Here is an 18473-nt window from a genome sequence, read left to right as displayed (position 1 = left end):
GATTTGCTGATCACGTCTCATCCTTAAGGCAGTCCTGTGCTGTGCTGCCTACATCGCACCCACAAGCCAGCTGATTCGGTGTGTATATCGCCCTGTCTGAGCGGCTTCCATCACAGCACCAAGCTGGTCTGTACACTCTTTATATCAGGCACTTAAGACCCTTCGCGGGCTGTTAATAACAATTTTAAGCCAGTCAGTGGCTCTTGGGACAGCCAGCAGGGGGCAGTGCAAAGCCATATGAGGTACTTCACACTTTCTCAGCACCTAAGCATGCTGTGCTGAGTCCCTGTTAGATCGGCTCCCACAGTCCCTGGGACATCTATCAGCAGCATTTCTTAAGCAGCTAGTATCTAGGCACCCGTCACTCTCACTGCAGCACCAGGTGGTGCCACTAGCCCTGGCCGATGAATGCAATGTTTGTAGGGAGCATGGTTGGGGACAGCAGGTTCTTTTGCCACCTGGCAGATGGCTTCTGCCCTGTTATTTGTGGAGGCTTCACTCCCCTATCTTTTTGATGAAGATCATTTCTTTCATCCCGAAGGATCCCGGACTATGCAGGGATTGTTCCCTCGGCCACTCCTCTGGGGAGGAACGCAGCAGCTGTTTGGCAGGGCATAGCAATGCCACACCGCGATTTAGGACACAGACAGCATGTGGATAGGACAGGAAAGGAAGAAAAACAGTTTACCTAACTGAGACTGCAGCAGGGCCTTAGGAGGAAGCTATTACCGACGAATACTGGAACGAACATCTTCACTTGCAGGGGAAGTGCCCCAGGAGCTCTTTAGTGAATAGTCGAATGTGGCCTCTCAGCTGGTGTCCCAACACCACAGTACGCCTGGTGCTCTGCTAGGGTTCGGCTTCAGGATTGACTTCCGGGGAATAGCACCTGCATCTGCCTCTACGGCATCTGGTTTTCCCGTAGTGGTCTCCTATCCAAGGGCTGACCAGGCCCAGCCCCGCTCAGCTTGTAAGATCTGACAAGATCACAGCCCTTGGTGATGTGGTCACCGGTCCCAGGCACAGGGGGTCCTGATCACTGACTGGAGATGACAAATGCAGCGGCAAAGGCATTGGAAAGAGATACAGCCCAAGGCTGGGAAGCCGTGAGTTCCAGATGGCTTCCCTTCCCTACCCCTACCAATGCATAGGGTAAAAATAGGTAAACAGCAGCCAGGGGGCCACATCGGACTCTATGGGCCAAATCATCCCTGCTGGAAGAGGCTGGAATTACACCAGGGAGGAATCTAGCCCTCCGCAGCCTTTAGTGCTGCAGTTGGGAGTTAGTGCATTAACAATTAGGTGAACTTGGCTTAATATTCTTGCTAAACAAGCATGTCCATCTCGGGCAGGAGTGAATCAGGGTGAGATTAAGGCATTCCTGTGGTAGCGCAGCTTAGATCCCCACCCCCTGCCCCTGACTCCTGCATCTCAGCCTGCGAGTTGCCTAATGCCACTTACATTATTACTGGATTATTTTGGCATAATGAGCTTTGCCCTGATCAGCTGTCCCTCTGTTAGGGGGTGTAGCGATGTGTAATACTTCCCGTGCAGGGCCAAGAGGGAACAGCCAGCTTCTTGAAAACAAACAGAGGCAGGGCGAAACAAAGCTCTGATGTTTAGAGGGAGAAATTCCAGAGCCAGCCTGAGGTTAATCTCAATTTGGGGGAGCTTTCCACTTCATGCTGAACAAAGTGAGCATGCAAGAAGGTGATGATTCCCTGGGCCAGATCCTGATCCCACACATGCTGCTGTAAATCTGGAGTGACTCCTCTGATTTCAGGATTTACACTGGTGTAATTGAGTTCAGTAGTCTCCTCCATCCCTCTCCTACTCTTTCCTATTCTCTCTCTCTCTCTGCCTTCCTCTCTTCTGTCAGATTGTCAGCTCAGGGGCTTGGTGACAGGTTGCTATGGTCACCGGGAAGTTCCCCCTAGAGACAAGAAGCCCATAATTGATGGATGAATTTTCCGACACAGATTTTTATTAATGTTTATTCAAATGTTGATTAATTCCTTGACTCACATCCCCAGTTTCTCTGGCCAAGGCCTCCGGAGTGGCGTGGCTCTATCCCATGGGCTGGCAGAGGAGGTTGGCACTGCTTTCTCTGCTGGCATCCCATACAGAAATATCGGTATTCACAAGCTATTGCAATATACCAGGTATCAGTATCATGTATATCCCTGGGGGACCCTGACCACTTAGTCTAGTAGGGACCCTGGATCATGTGATGTTAACAGTTGTGCCCCAGGTTTGCGGAACAGTCTTGGATTTCTTGAACTCTCCGAAATAAGAGCTGGAAAGGGACTATTAGGCGCCACCCAGTCCACCCTCCTCTAGAGGCCAATGTAGGTTTCTTCCTGGTCAGTGTTTGAGCATACTAAGGGAGAGAGCCTAGCCAGTGTAGCATTTAGGCTCTTTTCCTTCCTCCACATATACAGTCCTCTCTCATCAAGCATTTCCTGAGAGAAGAGTTCTCTACGGCCCCGGACATCGCCTGTACATAGGCATGTGATCGTACTATAAATGCTCCCTGCTGAGAAGCTGTCTATTGTAACAGTTCATCCCAGTCTATTTTTTAGTGCCTTGTTCTGTGGTTTGATCTAGGACCTCAGAGTCATGCCCTGTTATTTATTTCCATATGGGTGATGTCTGAGCAAGCACATGGATTTCTTGCTGAGTTTTATTAGTTTGCAGTGATGAGCTCTATTGGCAGAACTCGGAGATTCCTATGCTGTCACTACTGGATCCGCCAACTGGGCAGCCCAGCCATTTCAAACGTCAGGAAAATCAGCCCATTTGGGAATAATTTCATCTCTTGGAACTAGAAGTGAGTCAGAACCAACATTTGGGACCTTGGAGAAGCTCAGGTCCAGAGCCAAACATTGGAGCTAGTTGCTATCTCTATGATAGGCCAAACCACAGCTCCAGGTTTCAATCCTGCAACCCTCCACCTGCAGAATCTGGGTTGGCGTCACCGGGAGTTCTGTGTATGCAAAACATTTGCAGGATGAAAAGTCCAGCAAACCTTGGAAGTTCAGCTCCAGATCTGGGCCTGAGCTTGAGTCTGTATGTGACCTGTATCAAATGCATCGGGGAAAGTGTGCTTTTCCTATGCCCTGCCTAGACAGCAGCTTTCCACGCTGAGGAGGGGAGATGGATTACAGCAGGCTGGATTGCCTGTCTGGGCAGGACTAGGGGCCACACCTTAGAAGTCACTAATTGTGGACACTGTTTTGCACCCAAAGAGCCTGTCTCAGTGACCGGTAAAAGAGCTCAGATGATCACTGGCTGAGGGTTTGGCATATCAGATGGGATTAGGGCACAAGATACTCTTTAATTTGTGTTGGGTTTTTAGCATAAGAATCCACAGTGGGCTGATTCTTTCTCTTCGTCTGTCACCGAATCTGCTGAATATAGCCCCATCGCTACAGCTAATGATGTGTCTTTCTGCCGAGAGATCTCTGCTGTTTGATGTCCCTTCACTCAAGTTCTGGGCCTTTGTTCATGTACCAGGCTTTCAGTAACCTCAGTTTCGTTTTTTTCCCATCTAAATAGTTCATCCTGGGGTTACCAAGCCTCCAGCCCATTGGCTCAGACTCGCCAGCCACTGAAATTCCTGCTCAGGGACTTCAGCCTACTGCCCTTTTTCCACTCATCTCCTCCGAGCCTCACACGCTCTTTGCATTCTTACAGTAGTGGCAGCAGGAACAAACACTTTGCTGCTCGGGCCTAAAAACGCAGTCCCGTGTCCAAAAGCTACTGCACACTGCGTGGGAGAGACGCGCCTAGAACAAAGGACTATGAAATCGTAACGGACAGGAGATGCCCTTTATCCCTCTGTGATGTCTGTGTTCTGAGGGAGAGCTTGCTTGTAGAAATCCAAGGGGGAAGGACTCCTCTTCCCCTCGAGCCAAGAGCAGGGTTCTGTTCTGCTCCCCAGTCCTTCTCACACTGCGGTGTACGCAGCCCTTCCTGGTGGTCTGCAGTGTGAAATGTTCTGCTGAGCTAGCAGTGAGGGAGGCAGGTTTGGGGAGGGGAGCTGGAGGAGAATCCCCCAGAGGATTTTTCCATGCTCATCAGACTGAGGAAGTTGGTGCACTCCTGCCCTACAGTCTATTTTCCAGGGTTTTCTCCAGTTTAATGGCTCAAGCAGTGAAGCTTCCACCATTTACCTGGACAAACAAACCACTCCACAGTCTAACCGCCCTTCCAGTGTCTGCCCTGCATTCCGCAGTGGAGTCACTCCCTGGGGGATCCCAAGGAGATTTCTGGAGAGGCTGCTCCCTTCCAGTGCTTCTCTAGCTCCCAGTGGAACACTTCCCACAGGGGAGCTGTCCCATCCTCCAGACAGACTGCTGATGAGGACCAGTTCTGGGGGTTGATGATGAAAAGTGGAGCCTTTCACCTCCTGGGGGCAGGTTTGATCCCAGCCTAGGTCCGATCCCAGCCTAGGTCCGTACAGAATGAAGGTTGTTATCTCCTGACAGCTGTTTGGAGGCCTGGGTGAAATAAATGAGTGGGTATCACTCCAGTTCCTAAGGAAATAGGCGTCAGCATCACTAAAATCCCCCCCATACACTCCCCCCACAAAGTTTGGCATTGTCAGTTTGTTGTCTCTCTCAGCAGACGCCCAGGACTGAATGGGCTACAGAACACAACTAGGGTGACCAGATGTCCTGATTTTATAGGGGATGTCCTGATTTTGGGGTCTTTTTCTTATATAGGCTCCTATTACCCCCCCCCCCCCACCCACCCATCCCCGTCCCGATTTTTCACATTTGCTGTCTGGTCACCCTAAACACGACTAATGCTCTCCCTCCAGGTCTGTTGTGATGCACCAGCCTGGCAGAGGGTAGGACGCTTGTCCAGCCACTGTCCCTACTGCCCCAGGTTTGTGGAGAAAGAAGGGATGTCCCTCCCTGGGGCTGCCTGGTGGGGCCTTTCCCCAGCCCCAGACTCATCTTAGAAAAGGAAAGCAAGGTGGCCTCATGCTGATCATGCAAAAGGAGCAAGGGGCAGCTGTCCTGGTGGGGAGGGAAGGAGCTGTGCTGGCCTCGGAAGGGAGGAGATGCAGTTTCTGGGAGGGCTTGCTGTTCGGCAGGCTCCTTGCTGACTCTGCAGCTGGGAAGCATCTGCTGGAGAGTGGGGTTAGTGTTTGGACTAGGATGTGTTTATTCAGGCAGCAGCTCCTCTTCCGAGGGCTGGGGAGCAGATGTTTGGGAACTGCAGAGACACTGCCGGCTGCAGCAGTAAATATACACCCCAAACAGGAGGGAAGGGGAGACAGCGGGGCGGGGGCAGGTGTGGGGTGCGGACAGACTCCTTTGGGGCTGTACTTCTCAGCACGGCTGCAGGATGCATGTGCTTTCGCTTCTCATCCTTCCAGCTATGTTTTGTTTGTTTTTTATGTCGTTGCACTGGTACAGAAAGGAACCTCAGAAAACCAGAGCCCTGCTCTTCCCGCCCCCTTCCGCCCCCCCGCCCGGGATAGCAGGAACTCAGGGAGCTCCACCTGCCAGTGCAAGACCTGAGGCTCTTTGAGTCTGGGAGAACAGTACATGTCCCCATGGATCCTCCTGCTCCTGGGCTCTCACGTTTCCGGGCGGCAGGTTCTTGGCATCATTTGCTTGGTAAAAGCCAGTCAGAATCTGGGGCTAGGTGAGTCCGGGGCTGCACCTAGGGAGACTGGGTCCAGTGGCCAAGCCCAATTTTCATTTTTGACTTCCATTTCTGTGCACCCAACTGTCGAGCCTTTGAGAAGCGAGTACATGGCTTGCACGTGGCCCATAACGCAGACCTGCCCCATCTCCTGGGGCAGTTGGTGGTTTATTCCAAGCCCACTCACCTAGAATGAGGAGAAGAAGGAGTGATGTTTTGCCCTTTTTAGAACCTGTTGTCTCAAGACCTTGCGGAGCTTATAAAGCTGGGTCAGTCTCATTGTCCTCAGTGTGCAGATGGGGAAACTGAGGCCCAGATGAGGAAGTGGCCTGCAGTGAATCCGGGGCAGGGCAAGGAGCAGAACACCAGGTTTCTTGACTCCCAGTCCCTTGCTCTGCTCACTAGAGCTATCTCTCACTGACAGCCCATCTGGGGCATGTATTGTTTTCACAGAGGTGATGAATTGCTGACCATTTTCACTGTTGTAGCTCTTCTCCATCACTATTATGACTAGTGTTCATTATTTGTATTGCAGTCGCACCCGGGAGCCCCAGGTATGGATCAGGGCCCCATTGTGCTAGGTGCTGTACAAACACACAACAAAAAGACAGAGCTCACAGTTTAAGTTGTGTTGGAATCATGACTTGCAGCCAGCTGGGCAGTGCCCAGATGGGACCAGCTGCCTCCCTCGTGGTAACACACCCTGTCTTTGTCACTCTCTCCTTTTCACCAGCAGTTCCCTATCAACAAAACCCGTACGGCTCCGGGGGCAGCTCCACCGTCATCCAGTGCTACCGCTGCGGAGACACATGTAAGGGAGAGGTGGTGCGTGTCCAGAGCAATCACTTCCACATCAGGTGCTTCACCTGCCAAGGTAGGAGGCTACAGCTTTAAGGATTTCTGGTCGTGCTGCCCCACCTGCCTGGTATCTGTGCTGGAAGCTGAAAGGCCTGTGTGTGACTAATCCAGCCCCCATGAGTCGTGGTGAAACCTACCTGGTTCTCACAAGGGGTTCTGATTCCTTGGGTGGGGGTGGGGATTTAGTGCTTGTGCACAGGAGAGACTGAGAGAGCTGGCTAGAGCCAGGCTTGGGGGAGTGCTGCACAAACTCCCCACCTTCTCTCCTACCCCAATAGCTCTGTGTATGCACCTCAATTCCACATCCGCAAACCTCTCTGCTAGTAGGGTGACCAGATGTCCCGATTTTATAGGGACAGTCCCGATTTTTGGGTCTTTTTCTTATATAGGTTCCTATTACCCCCCACCCCCATCCTGATTTTTCACACTTGCTTAGGGTTACCATATTTTGTGCCTCCAAATGGAGGACACTCCAAGGCCCACGGCCCCGCCCCCAGCCCCGCCTACACCCCTGCCCAACCCCGCCCCCTCCCCAAAGTCTCCGCCCCCTCCCCTGCTTCCCGCGAATATTTGATTCGCGGGAAGCCTAAAGCAGGTAAGGGGGGTGTGGGGGGAGGAGGCGCGGCCCAGGCTGGCCCCCCGGCGTTTCCAGCCTGGGTCAGCTTGGGCCCTGGGGTGCCGGCCCCGGCAGACCACCCCCGGCCCGCCCAGCACTGCCGGCCCCCGGCGGCCCGGCAAACCCCCGGCTCCCCGCGGGCCCGGCTGACGCGGCTCCCCCCCGGCCGGGGTCCCCGCCAGCCCGGCTGACCCGGCTCCCCGCGGGCCCGGCTCCCCGCCGGCCGGGGTCCCCGCGGGCCCGGCCGACCCGGCTCCCCGCCGGCCGGGGTCCCCGCGGGCCCGGCCGACCCGGCTCCCCGCCGGCCGGGGTCCCCGCCGGCCCGGCCGACCCGGCTCCCCGCCCGCCGGGGTCCCCGCCGGCCCGGCCGACCCGGCTCCCCGCCGGCCGGGGTCCCCGCCGGCCCGCCTGGCCCGGCTGACCTCCCGATTTTCCGGACATGCCCGGCTTTTGGGGATTTCCCCCCGGACGGGGATTTGAGCCCCCAAAAGCCGGACATGTCCGGGAAATTCCGGACGTATGGTAACCCTACACTTGCTGGCTGGTCACCCTATCTGCTAGTCTAGTCCTGGCATCCTACATGAGTCTTCCAGGGCACCTTAATCCTGCCCTACAGCCCCCCTTTGCTTTCCTAGTGCTGGACCTGTGCACAGCTCCGCTCATGCATCATGATTCTGATCTGCATGCATGGCCTTGCAGTCTGCCTCAGCTAGTATCCTAGTAGTCCTCCTGCCCCAGGGAGAGGGGAGAAGGGAGTAGCTGTTCTGAGCCATGCTGCTGCCCCCAGGCTTCCTGGATGCGAGCTGGCCCCAGCTGAGATAAAACCTAGAGAAAAGGGGGCAGAAACCAAGAGCTGCTCCTGGCAGGGTCGTCGACTGGTAACTGACTAATTCCACAATAATGAAGTTGACTGATATGAAATGGGGATGAAATCAGTGTGCTCCAGGAGGCCATGTACTGCAGCTCGGGCTAAACTCCCTCAGGGGACTCCCGGGGGACAGCGCATTTGATCCAGAGGTGCTTTCACACAGGCTGATCAAAGGAGAAACCCCCAGCACACCCCCAACCTTCATGTGCTGCTGCAGGGCTTCAAAGACACTCTCACGCTTAATAAGGCAGATCGGGAAAGATGCCAAGTTAGGGATGTTAAGCCTGGCTCCAGTGCATCTCCTGCGGGAGCTGGGATGGGAAATGCACCTGACCCCATCTGTGTTTGCAAAGTCCCAGGTATGTTTACTGCACTGGATAAATGAACGGTTAATAGCAGTTAATTAATTTGACAAGGCTCACCAACCTGTGCAGAAGAAGTGCGGGCTTCTTACTTTCTAATTTCAGCCAGATCCTGGGACTTGCCTCATTCCGGGAATGAGCCAACTAGGGGTGGAGGATGGGGCGTATGGTTGTAACGGTGGTTTGTGTATTGTGGACACCTGTTCACTAGGAACTGCACTGTGAGAGTCACCAACTCACTTCATGCAGGGGCCATCCCATTCCCAACAGCTGGCAAGGCCTTCCTGACGCAGTGCCTTGAGTTGCGTGGCAGCCTGCCTCCTGGAGGCGTAAAGCTCCCCCCGCCCACCGTTGTGCATCGCCCAAGCACAGCTCCCTGTGCTCTTCCTGGGCCATTTGCAGTGACTGCTGAGAGCAACTGTGGGCCAGTTGGGCTCCTCCCCTGGTCCTGAGGAGGGGCTTAAGGGGAGCAGAGCTGAGAGGCCGTTAAAGCTAATGGCCCTGAACAGATGCTAAAGGGCTCCTTAGTCCATTTATTTAAAGAGCCGCTCTTAGGAGGGCCAATAGCGGGATCTATAAATTGTAAAACACAGAATTACCAGGATTTATTAAAGACCTCTGCTCCTCCTAGTTCCCATCGCCTCACGCTAACCCGGGCACAAATCGCTGGCACTTAATGACTCCTTCATGCACGGGAGGGGAGGAGGGTCTCTCTCTCCCAGGTAGTTTTGGTCTCTCCCACAGTCAGAACCAACCCCATATACACACTATCTCTCTCTTTGAATATATATATCTATATGTACGTCTCCTTTGCATGCACGCACCACCCTGCGTGTACATAGGGACCTCCCCAGGATACAGCCAGCCTCAGATTCCCAGACACCCCCACCCACCGGGCCCAGGTCGCTCTCGGTGCTGGCCTGCAGGTGCACAGCGTTCTGCTGCAGAAACCCTTCCCCCACTGCATTATCTGTGCAAAACTGCAAACTCTTCCACCAGACAAAGAGCTCAGACTGGCTCCAGCTTCAAAGGGGACGAGCTTGGCAGTGGCTGCCGTCTGATTTCAAAGTGAAAGGGAATAAATTATGAGAGGAAACCCTCCTCCCACACCTGTCCCTCCCAGCTCCCTCCCCACCCAGTCTCACCTTTCCCCAGCCCCTGCACTGGCCTCCTCGCTTTCAGGCCTGCCCTCAGCCCAGAGCGCTCGATAGCCATTGCCCAATGGTTAGCGCCAACGTGCTTCTGGCCCTGGGGCAGATGGGGCCAAAACCTGCCTCTGCAACTCTTGCCTCTGTGTCTGGGCCTGCGCTGAGTCCATCCAGCCTCATCACTGCGGTACCTGGAGGATGCAGCAGGAGGAATGAGGAGGCACCTGCTTTTGTTCTGCCCAATAGCTGCTTACCGAGTGAAGCAACAGCGCTGTCTGTTCCGAGAGGCCCGGGGAGCTGAGCATTACCTCACAGGTGGCCCTGTCCCCAGCTGGGAATGGAAGCACATCTGTGCAAAGGTGGGAGAAGCACAGCACTGCAAACAGCTGGTTGCAGGCTTTGGGGGGGCTGCGTGCTGCTTCTGCAGCTTGGGGCGTTCCAGCTGCTTCCTGAACTGACTTAGGCCAGGCACTGAGGGTTGAGCAGGACGTATCAGTGGAGGCAGTGAGAAGAAGGGTTGTGGTGAGAAGCTCCTCTTGCAGACTGACTGGGACCTCATGGTAAGTGTCCCTGGCAGGACATAAGGTTCGGGGAACTGGGCAGACATCTACTCCCAGGCCAGCGATGCCTTGGACAAGCGCACAGGAGAGCTGCACAGAGCGTGGCTGGCAGGACGCTGAGCTGCTCGGCTTAGCACTAAATACCCCAAAGGGTTGCTGGACTTCTGTTGAATGTTCAAGTCTCTCCAAGCGCCATGCAAGTCTGGTCCCCCTCTCCAAGTGCAGACCAGCCCCCCTGAATGTAAGCTGGACTCCCCGCACAGCTTAGCTGTTCTGTTCTACAACTTGGCACTAGGGGAGGGAGCATGGGGTAGGGGTTAGAGCACGGAACTAAGGGCCAGTTTCATCCCAGTGTTGTGGCAGGTGCCACAGACTTCCTGTGTGACCTTGGAGCACCAAGTCACTACCCTTCCCAGTGACTCAGTTTCCCCACTTGTAAAATAGGGATGATGATACCTCTCTATGGCACAAAGGGACTCTGGGGCATTTATGTCAATAAAGTGCTTTGAGATAATCTTGGCACTTTCTGCTGCCTCATTCCTGGGTGCTCAGATCCCTCTGCTGAGCTTGGGGAATGGGAGGGTATATAAGAGAGCCTGAAACAAGAGTTTTCTCTCCCCAGCTGATGCAGTGATGTCAAATCACACACACACACCCTGTGAGGGCTTTGGGGCCCATCCATTCGCAGACCAGAATTAGCTCTTTGCCTGCCCCATCAAGCAAGCAGCACTCCTTGGCCACTCAGCCCCCGACAGACATTTTCATGCATCGTTCAGCCATGCCACCTGCATGGCAGTTCTGAAGGCAGCCTCTTTCTCCTGGAGAAGTTAATGGGCTGAGATTAGTTCTGTTCCTGTCTCCAGCATCAGCAGCCCTGTGCTCCTACTCCCATTGCGACTTTCCAGGCCTGTGAATGCCTTTGCCATGACAAGATAACAGGAGCAGCAACTGAATCCTGCTGATTCTTGATTTCTTTTAAAAGAAGCAAACTGAAGAGGCACCTGTCACCCATGGGAGCTTCCTGGGGTGGTTTAAAAGCTCCTGGTAACAGTCCCAAGTCACGGGCAAAACTAAGGGAGCAGAAGATCCACCGTCCAGGCTGGATGGGTTGTGCCACTGAATGCTCTGCTCTGCTACTCTCTGCAGTTGCACCATCTTGCCGCAGAGCTCCTGGGCTGAAGGTGGGGATTTCATTGGAAGACCCTCAGTTCTGTACCCCTGCTCAAAGGACAATCGCTGGAGCGTGTGATGCTTTATTGGTATTGAAAGAGATGCAGGGTAAAAGTCAGACTCGTAGTCGTGAAACTCACTTCATGCTGGTGCCACTGTAATTTGGTGCCACAGCAGGTGATGAAGGAGGTGGTGGCTGCCTTTCCAAACCTGGCACAGCAGCTCTGACGGCCTTGGGGTCCATTAGAGTCATTGGACAGCTACTGCAGCTACATGGCCTCTTTCCTAGCCAAGCCTACAGGAAGAGCCTGCCAGTGCGTAAGCCCTAGGGGTGGGTCTGTGTGGAAGAAGTTTGCATGGCACCTGTCCCCAGCATGCCTGGTGCTAGCTAATACTACCTGGCAATCACTTTCACGAGCACTAAAGCAATTAAAATAAAATAAAAACCTCTGATATTTGTAAAGGCAAAATGTAGAGGGAAGGGGGATGTGCCTGACCCTGTTTAGGTGCCATCAGGTGTGGTGGGCAGGGTGAGGGAATAATGCAGCTCTTAGATTAGCCCAATCCATGTTCGGTCATGCCAGGCTGCAATGCACTGGAATCATCTTGCTGGCCAGTTCCTTTGACCATTGGGTGCGGCCTACAGTTTCCTCTCAGCACGGCCCATCCCTTTCCAAAACCAGGAGGCTTCATTCTGGACCGGGCCCGCAGCCCAACAGTGACATCTTGTGGGGCTGAAGAAGGTGCCCACTGGCCCCTCAACATTTCAGAGCTGGAGGGCTGGCCGGCTGTGGAAAGGAAGGAACCTACTGAGATGTCTGCAGTCCACAGGCCAGATCCCCGCCCCCAAGGCTCCTGATCAAGTTTTTGGAACAATCATATTTGAGAGATTACGGCTGAAGAATTCATGCTAGGTTTTCCCAGAGACCCTCCTGGTGTGCACTGGGACGCGGCTGGCGAGTTCTATAGAGAAGTCCAGCCCAGCAGGCTATGATGGTCAAAGCAGTTAGTGCTTCACCTTAATGCTTATTCTCTGAGGATTAATTCAAAGCTCCCATGTGCGTAGGCCAAGTTGCAACCGTTTTGAAAAAAAGTGGGGCTGTAGGGAAGGGAGGAATGTGGAAACCAGGAGTGAAGATACAGGGCCACTGAGGGGACCTCAGTAAAAGCGATGGGGGGAACACATGGCCTCACTCCCTGTGTGCCCTCAGCTGTTGTCCTTATGGGAATGGGTGCAGCATGCACTGGAGTGTACCAAGTGCTTTGCTGAGATGCTGTGACTGTGCTAGCCCAGGCTGACCCCCCAATGACTTCACCTTGACTCAGAAACGTCTCGTGGCACCTCTCGGAAGCTCTTGGAGGAAACGTGCCCAGCTTGTGAAGGTGCTTGCTGGGCTGACTCTTCTCCCCTCGGGGCTGTTTTCTCCCTCTCTAGTGTGCGGCTGTGACCTGGCCCAATCAGGCTTCTTCTTTAAGAACGGGGAGTACATCTGCACCCATGACTACCAGCAGCTCTATGGGACCCGCTGCGACAGCTGCCACGACTTCATCACTGGAGAGGTCATCTCTGCCCTGGGCAGGACATACCACCCCAAGTGCTTTGTCTGCAGCATGTGCAGGTGAGTTGGACATGCAGCTGCCGGGTACCACACCCCCACCCCAGGAGCAGGCCAATGCCTGAAGCTGGGAAGGTACTGCTGGTTTTCAGCCCAGCGCCGGGGCAAATGCACCCATCTCAGCAATGCCCTAAATGTATTTTGTAGCTTGTTGTAATGGGTGCCCTCAGACATAGCAAACATACTATTCCCATCAGGGACATTGCGTGGGGGAGGGGGGAGGGCATACATACATTCTTTGGATCTTCTCTCCTTACCCCACTTTGCCCCACTTCGCCCAATAAACAAGTCTTCCATCTCCTGCCTCAGTGAAAGCCACAGGGAAGCAAGCCGGAACTCTCACCTTTCACCCCTGGAGAGCTGGGTTCCAAGCCTGGCTGAGCTTACTAGTGAACGTGGCTTTGGTGAATTCCCAGCCAGACCCTCTGGCTGTACACAATCCCCAGCTTGACTGAATGGAGAGAATCTGTTCATCACACAGGACTGGAATAGCAGGGTACTAAGGGCTGGACTGAGGTACATTGGCAGAGCTGCGGGGGTGCAGGACTGGAATAGCAGGGTACTAAGGGCTGGACTGAGGCACATTGACAGAGGCGGGGGTGCAGGACTGGAATAGCAGGGCGCTAAGGGCTGGACTGAGGTACATTGGCAGAGCTGCGGGGGTGCAGGACTGGAATAGCAGGGCGCTAAGGGCTGGGCTGAGGCACATTGACAGAGGCGGGGGTGCAGGACTGGAATAGCAGGGTACTAAGGATAGGGGTGAGGTGCATTGGCAGAGCTGCGGGGGTGCAGGACTGGAATAGCAGGGTGCTAAAGGCCGGGCTGAGGCATATTGGTGGAGCTGCGGGGATGCCGAACTGGAATAGCAGGGCACTAAGGGCAGGGTTGAGGTACGTTGGTGGAGCTGCAGGGGTGCAGGACTGGAATAGCAGGGTGCTAAGGGCAGGGGTGAGGTGTGTTGGCAGCATCATGTGGGAGAAGCTTACAATGGCCTTGCCGTGCAGAGACACTGCATAGAACTGTGTTTAAGAAAGAAAGAGAAAGAAAGAAAGAACTAGCAGGAGAGCGTGTTCCTCAGCAGAGGTGGTGCTAAGGTAGGGTTACCATACGTCCGGATTTTCCCAGACACATCCGGCTTTTTGGTCCTCAAATCCCCGTCTGGGGGGAATTGCCAAAAAGCCGAACATGTCCGGGAAAATGCCGGCAGTCCCCTGCTTACCTGAGCGGCTCCGGCAGGCTGTGAGCTGCAGGCAGATTCCCCGCTGCGGCGGCAGCTGCTGCTGCTCCCCTCAGACACCTCAGCTCTGTGTAGCTGAAGAGCCGAGCTGCCTGAGCACTACCGGCTTCACGGTTTGCCGGGGAGCCCCCAGACCTCCAGACCCTGTGCCCTCGGCCAGGCGCTTCCCCTCCCGGGCTCCAGCTGCACTGGGGAAGCGCCCGGCCGGGGGCGCAGCAGGTCTGGAGGTCTGGGGGCTGCCTGGCAAACCGTGAAGCCAGTAGCTGTTGGGCAGCTATTTTGCGTGGCTGGGAAGGAGGAGGGGGAATGCGGGGCGCTCAGGGGAGGGAGCAGAGTTGGGGCGGGGACTTTGGAGAAGGGGTGGAGTTGGGGCGGGGCTAGGGCAGATTTGGGGCGGGACTTTGGGGAAGGGTGGAGTTAGGCAGGGCCGGGGAAGGGGCGGGGCCAGAGCCCCATGGAGTGTCCTCTTTTTTAAAACCTTAAATATGGTAACCCTAGCTAAGGTCTTCATGGCCATATGGCTCCCTGAGCCAGCGTGTGCAAGGGAATGAGGTGACTTGCTGCTGCAAGGACCCTTTTGCACTGGTGGTAATTACTGCCAAGGTGCATTAGTTGGACTAAGAGCATGTCAGGATCTGACACGCTAAGTGTTAGTACAAGGTGGATAAATGTTACTGCGGACGCTGAAGGGGTCTGACATTTTGGGGTTCAACCCGGACCTGTAAGGGGTTGTGTCACCACTTGCCCTGCAGCTCTAGGTGTCTTAAATGCATGCTATGGTGCTGTGGCCCTCAGCCCGGAGACCAACAGCCAGCATACATGAATGCAGGTCACATCTCCTGCCCAGTTACTGTTTGCTGCAGAGTGACACCAACACCCAGTCCCAAATATCCCCCAAACTGTCTCCCTGCAGTGTCCAGCCCTCTCCTGAAATGCTCACAGAAGGTTTTAAGTTCACTGCTCCTTTAAAGAGACAGAAACAGCAGCGTGTATCTGGACTGGAGCTAGCAATCACTTCAATTCAATTAAAGCACTGGGTTGGTTTAGGTAGAAGTGAAACAAGTTTATTTAATCAAAAAGAGAGAGATTTTAAGCGAGCTCAGGTCTAAGGGCTAAAGGTAGAAAGAGTTACAAACAACCCCTCCCCCCCAGTAAAAATACCACTTTCTAATGGCTAAGACCTAACTTAACAAGCTACAGTCATTGTTCAAGGTAGTTTCCTAAGCAATCTTCCTCCTCCAGCAATGGCTGGCTAGCTTAGTCAGGCTCCCCACAGACTCCCGGGCGCTGATTTTCCTTGTCTCCTCAGGTGAAGGATAACTTAGGGGTTCACTCCCCCTCTCTTTATAGTCCAGGGAACCTTTGAAATGTGTTCTTCTGAAATGTATCCCCAGATAAAGTTCCTTTCCCTGCTGGCTATGAATGCCAGGCTGTCTGGTGCAGACACAAGGCTGTCTGATGTAGACACCAGGCTGTCTTCTCCTGCTGGTGATTTTCTCCCCTGCCAGCGATTTTCACAATGCAAATTATCTCTTCCTACAACCTCCCATACCAATGAATAGCCCATTGAATTTGGTCACACCTGCTCTGAGGTGTTGGCCTCTTTCCTTTGTCTGGAGAAAACCAGTTTATAAACTCCCCCTGACATGCCTGGTTTAAACACATTTCAGTCACATATTTCCAGCATCTGTCTATAAAGTCCTTTGTGGATTTACTGTACACAGTTCAGGCAGGAATATTAATTATCAGTGAGTTATTAGTTTTCCAGTGATATATTACATGCCACCTTTTGGGTATCTCATGACAACAGTGTGTTAGGTGTAGTGAGTCTGTCAGGCCTGAGAAGAGTTGCTGACACGGAGCAGTGAACCACCAGCAGTGTGTCACAGGGCGCTATTAATGTTCATGGGGAACTGTAAATCTGTCTGGAGAGGGCTAGACATTCTATTCCTGTAGGGCAGCTCTGAGCAGTGCTGGAGGGGGTTGGGCTATTACTTTAACATTGTGAATCAAGGGACCATTAAAGGGTGAGGGTTGGAACCAGGTACTGGGCAGGCTCCCCTCAAACTGCCCTTTCAGGGCACCTCATTCCTGACTCACATCACCCCTGCTACTCCAGTCCTAGGACCCCCAACCCAGCTCTGCTGCAGCCCCTCAATGCTAACCCATAGCCCACTCTGCTATTCCTATCTGGCTCTGTACTCTGACACCCAGGCACTGAAACTCACCCTCCCCACCAACAGCGCCTTACTCTGTGTGCCCTGCCGCCCGAGCAGAGCAGCAGTGCAGAGACAGCCACCTGTGTTTGCATGTGTGACTGTGCGTGTCCTTGTCTCTGTGCATGTGTTGTCCCTGTGGACATCTGTGCCTTTGTGTGGCTGTATTCCTGCATGTTTTTGATGCATTCCTCTATACTTGGCACTGGTGCAACCGCTGCTGCAATGCTGTGTCCAGTTCTGGTGTCCACAATTCAAGAAGGATGTTGATAAATTGGAGAGGATCCAGGGAGGAGTCCCGAGAATGATTAAAGGATTAAAAGCCATGCCTTATAGGGACAGACCCAAGGAGCTCAATCTATTGAGCTTACCAAAGAGACGGTTAAGGAGTGACTTGATTGCAGTCTATATGTACCGACATGGGGCACAAATATTTGATGGTGGGCCCTTCAGTCTAACAGAGAAAGGTGTAACATAGTCCAATGGCTGGAAGTTGAAGCTAGACAAATTCAGACTGGAAATAAGACACACATTTTTAACAGTAGGCGTAATTTGCTATTGGAACAATTTACCAAGGGTTGTGGTGGATTCTCCATCACTGCCATTTTTAAATGGAGATTGGATGTTTTTCTAAAAGATCTGCTCTAGGAATTACTTTGGGAAGTTCTCTGGCCTGTGTTATACAGGAGGTCAAACTAGATAATCATTGTGGTCTCTTGTGCCTTTGGAATCCATGAATGTTTGTGCATGTGTCTCTTGATGTTTTGCACCCATATCTCTGGGGGTGGGTGCATGCCCCTGTGTGTGCTTGTGTTCGGGTGTGGGTGGGTGTGTTCTCCGGCGGGGGGTATCTCTATGTGTGTGACTGTGGTTGGATGTAGGGGTGTACACTTCTCCAGGTGTATGTCTCACTGTGTGGTTGATTGTAGGTGTGTGCATTCATCTAGGTGCGTGTATACATTTCCTATATCACCATTTCTCATCAGGGGAAGAACGCAATCCTTTGTCTTGCCTCAGTCCTCCCCTGCAGCTCTGTAAATCCCTGTGTGGCTGACACCCTGCTTGGTCTGCCCCTTGCACCCTTTCTTCTACTTCCAAGATCTTCCCCACACCTGCTCCATCCTTCCCTTGGACAGTCTGATCTCACCACGGGAGAAACTAGGGAAGAGACAGGTGCAGCGTAGCTCTTTGCAATCACTCCGGAGTGGGACCAACACTGCCGCAGCTGGTGCCCCTGCCCTGAATGGCTGCCCCATGAGGGAATAAGCGGAGGCCCATGGATGGGATCAGAAGGACAGACTAGCCCAGGGAGCCACCATGAAGCCTAGCTGGAGTTCTAAGCAGGGGAGGTGTGTTTCTTATGCTTTCCTGCCTTCTCTGTGGCTGCAGGAAGCCGTTCCCCATTGGAGACAAAGTGACATTCAGCGGGAAAGACTGCGTCTGCCAAGCTTGTTCCCATTCGCTGATCAGCTCCAAGCCTATCAAGATTCACGGGCCGAGCCGTAAGTTGGATAGATTTGATCTCGCTCTCTCATGTGTGATGTCTGCAAAGGGTTAATGACAGGTGATCCGGCAGGTTCTGATCCCTGGTGCTATCATGTGACCTGGCAGAGAGTGCCCATCATGGAGGCATTGCTCCATGCTAAGTCATTATGCCTGGGGTAGCCTGTGCCTTTAAGAGATCCAATGGTAGCAGGTACCAGGAAGAGAAGCAGCTGGATCCATTTGTGGGGCCAGCAATGTGATCTGTTTGCTCCCTGGTGTTTCTTTAAATGTACTCTGTACAACTCTTCTCATAGCCCCTACGTTCCCTACCCCAGTTACAGACCCACGCTTTCCCATCCCCACGAGCAATCAGAGATGCTATTAGAACCCGGACACTCAGCCAGGGCAGGGGACCCTCCCAGTGCCAGGCTTCTCTTGTGGTGCACATGCCCAATGCTGGATTTCTCCCCAGTGCTGGGAATAACGGGAAGGGCCCCAGTATTGCAGTGTAGTGGAGCACTGGTGAGGTGGGCATGGCTAGGGTTCATTTGTGGAGCTGGCATCTCAGGCAGGGCATCTCCCAGTTCCACCTGGGCTTTCCCTATGGCTGTCGCAGGTCACCACTGGTGTCTGGAAATCCCATGCTGTATTCATGGCCTGACAGGGCTTTGCTAGT

The 18473-nt window shown here is 53.7% G+C and overlaps 1 protein-coding gene across 3 annotated transcripts in view; it reads left to right on the top strand.

Moving 5' to 3' along the window:
- Positions 1-18473, top strand: part of ABLIM3 (actin binding LIM protein family member 3) — a 116303-nt gene that overhangs the window by 51807 nt on the left and 46023 nt on the right. For all 3 annotated transcript variants that reach the window (XM_065554937.1, XM_065554936.1, XM_042850814.2), the window contains 3 exons: positions 6395-6535; positions 12679-12862; positions 17702-17814. In XM_065554937.1, coding sequence (XP_065411009.1) covers positions 6395-6535; positions 12679-12862; positions 17702-17814 — 438 coding nt within the window. The remainder of the gene's footprint in view (positions 1-6394; positions 6536-12678; positions 12863-17701; positions 17815-18473) is intronic.

This window comes from Chrysemys picta, chromosome 8 (assembly GCF_011386835.1).
Source record: "Chrysemys picta bellii isolate R12L10 chromosome 8, ASM1138683v2, whole genome shotgun sequence".
In the NCBI taxonomy this organism is placed as follows: domain Eukaryota; kingdom Metazoa; phylum Chordata; order Testudines; family Emydidae; genus Chrysemys; species Chrysemys picta.
This window is presented reverse-complemented; position numbering and strand designations above follow the sequence as displayed.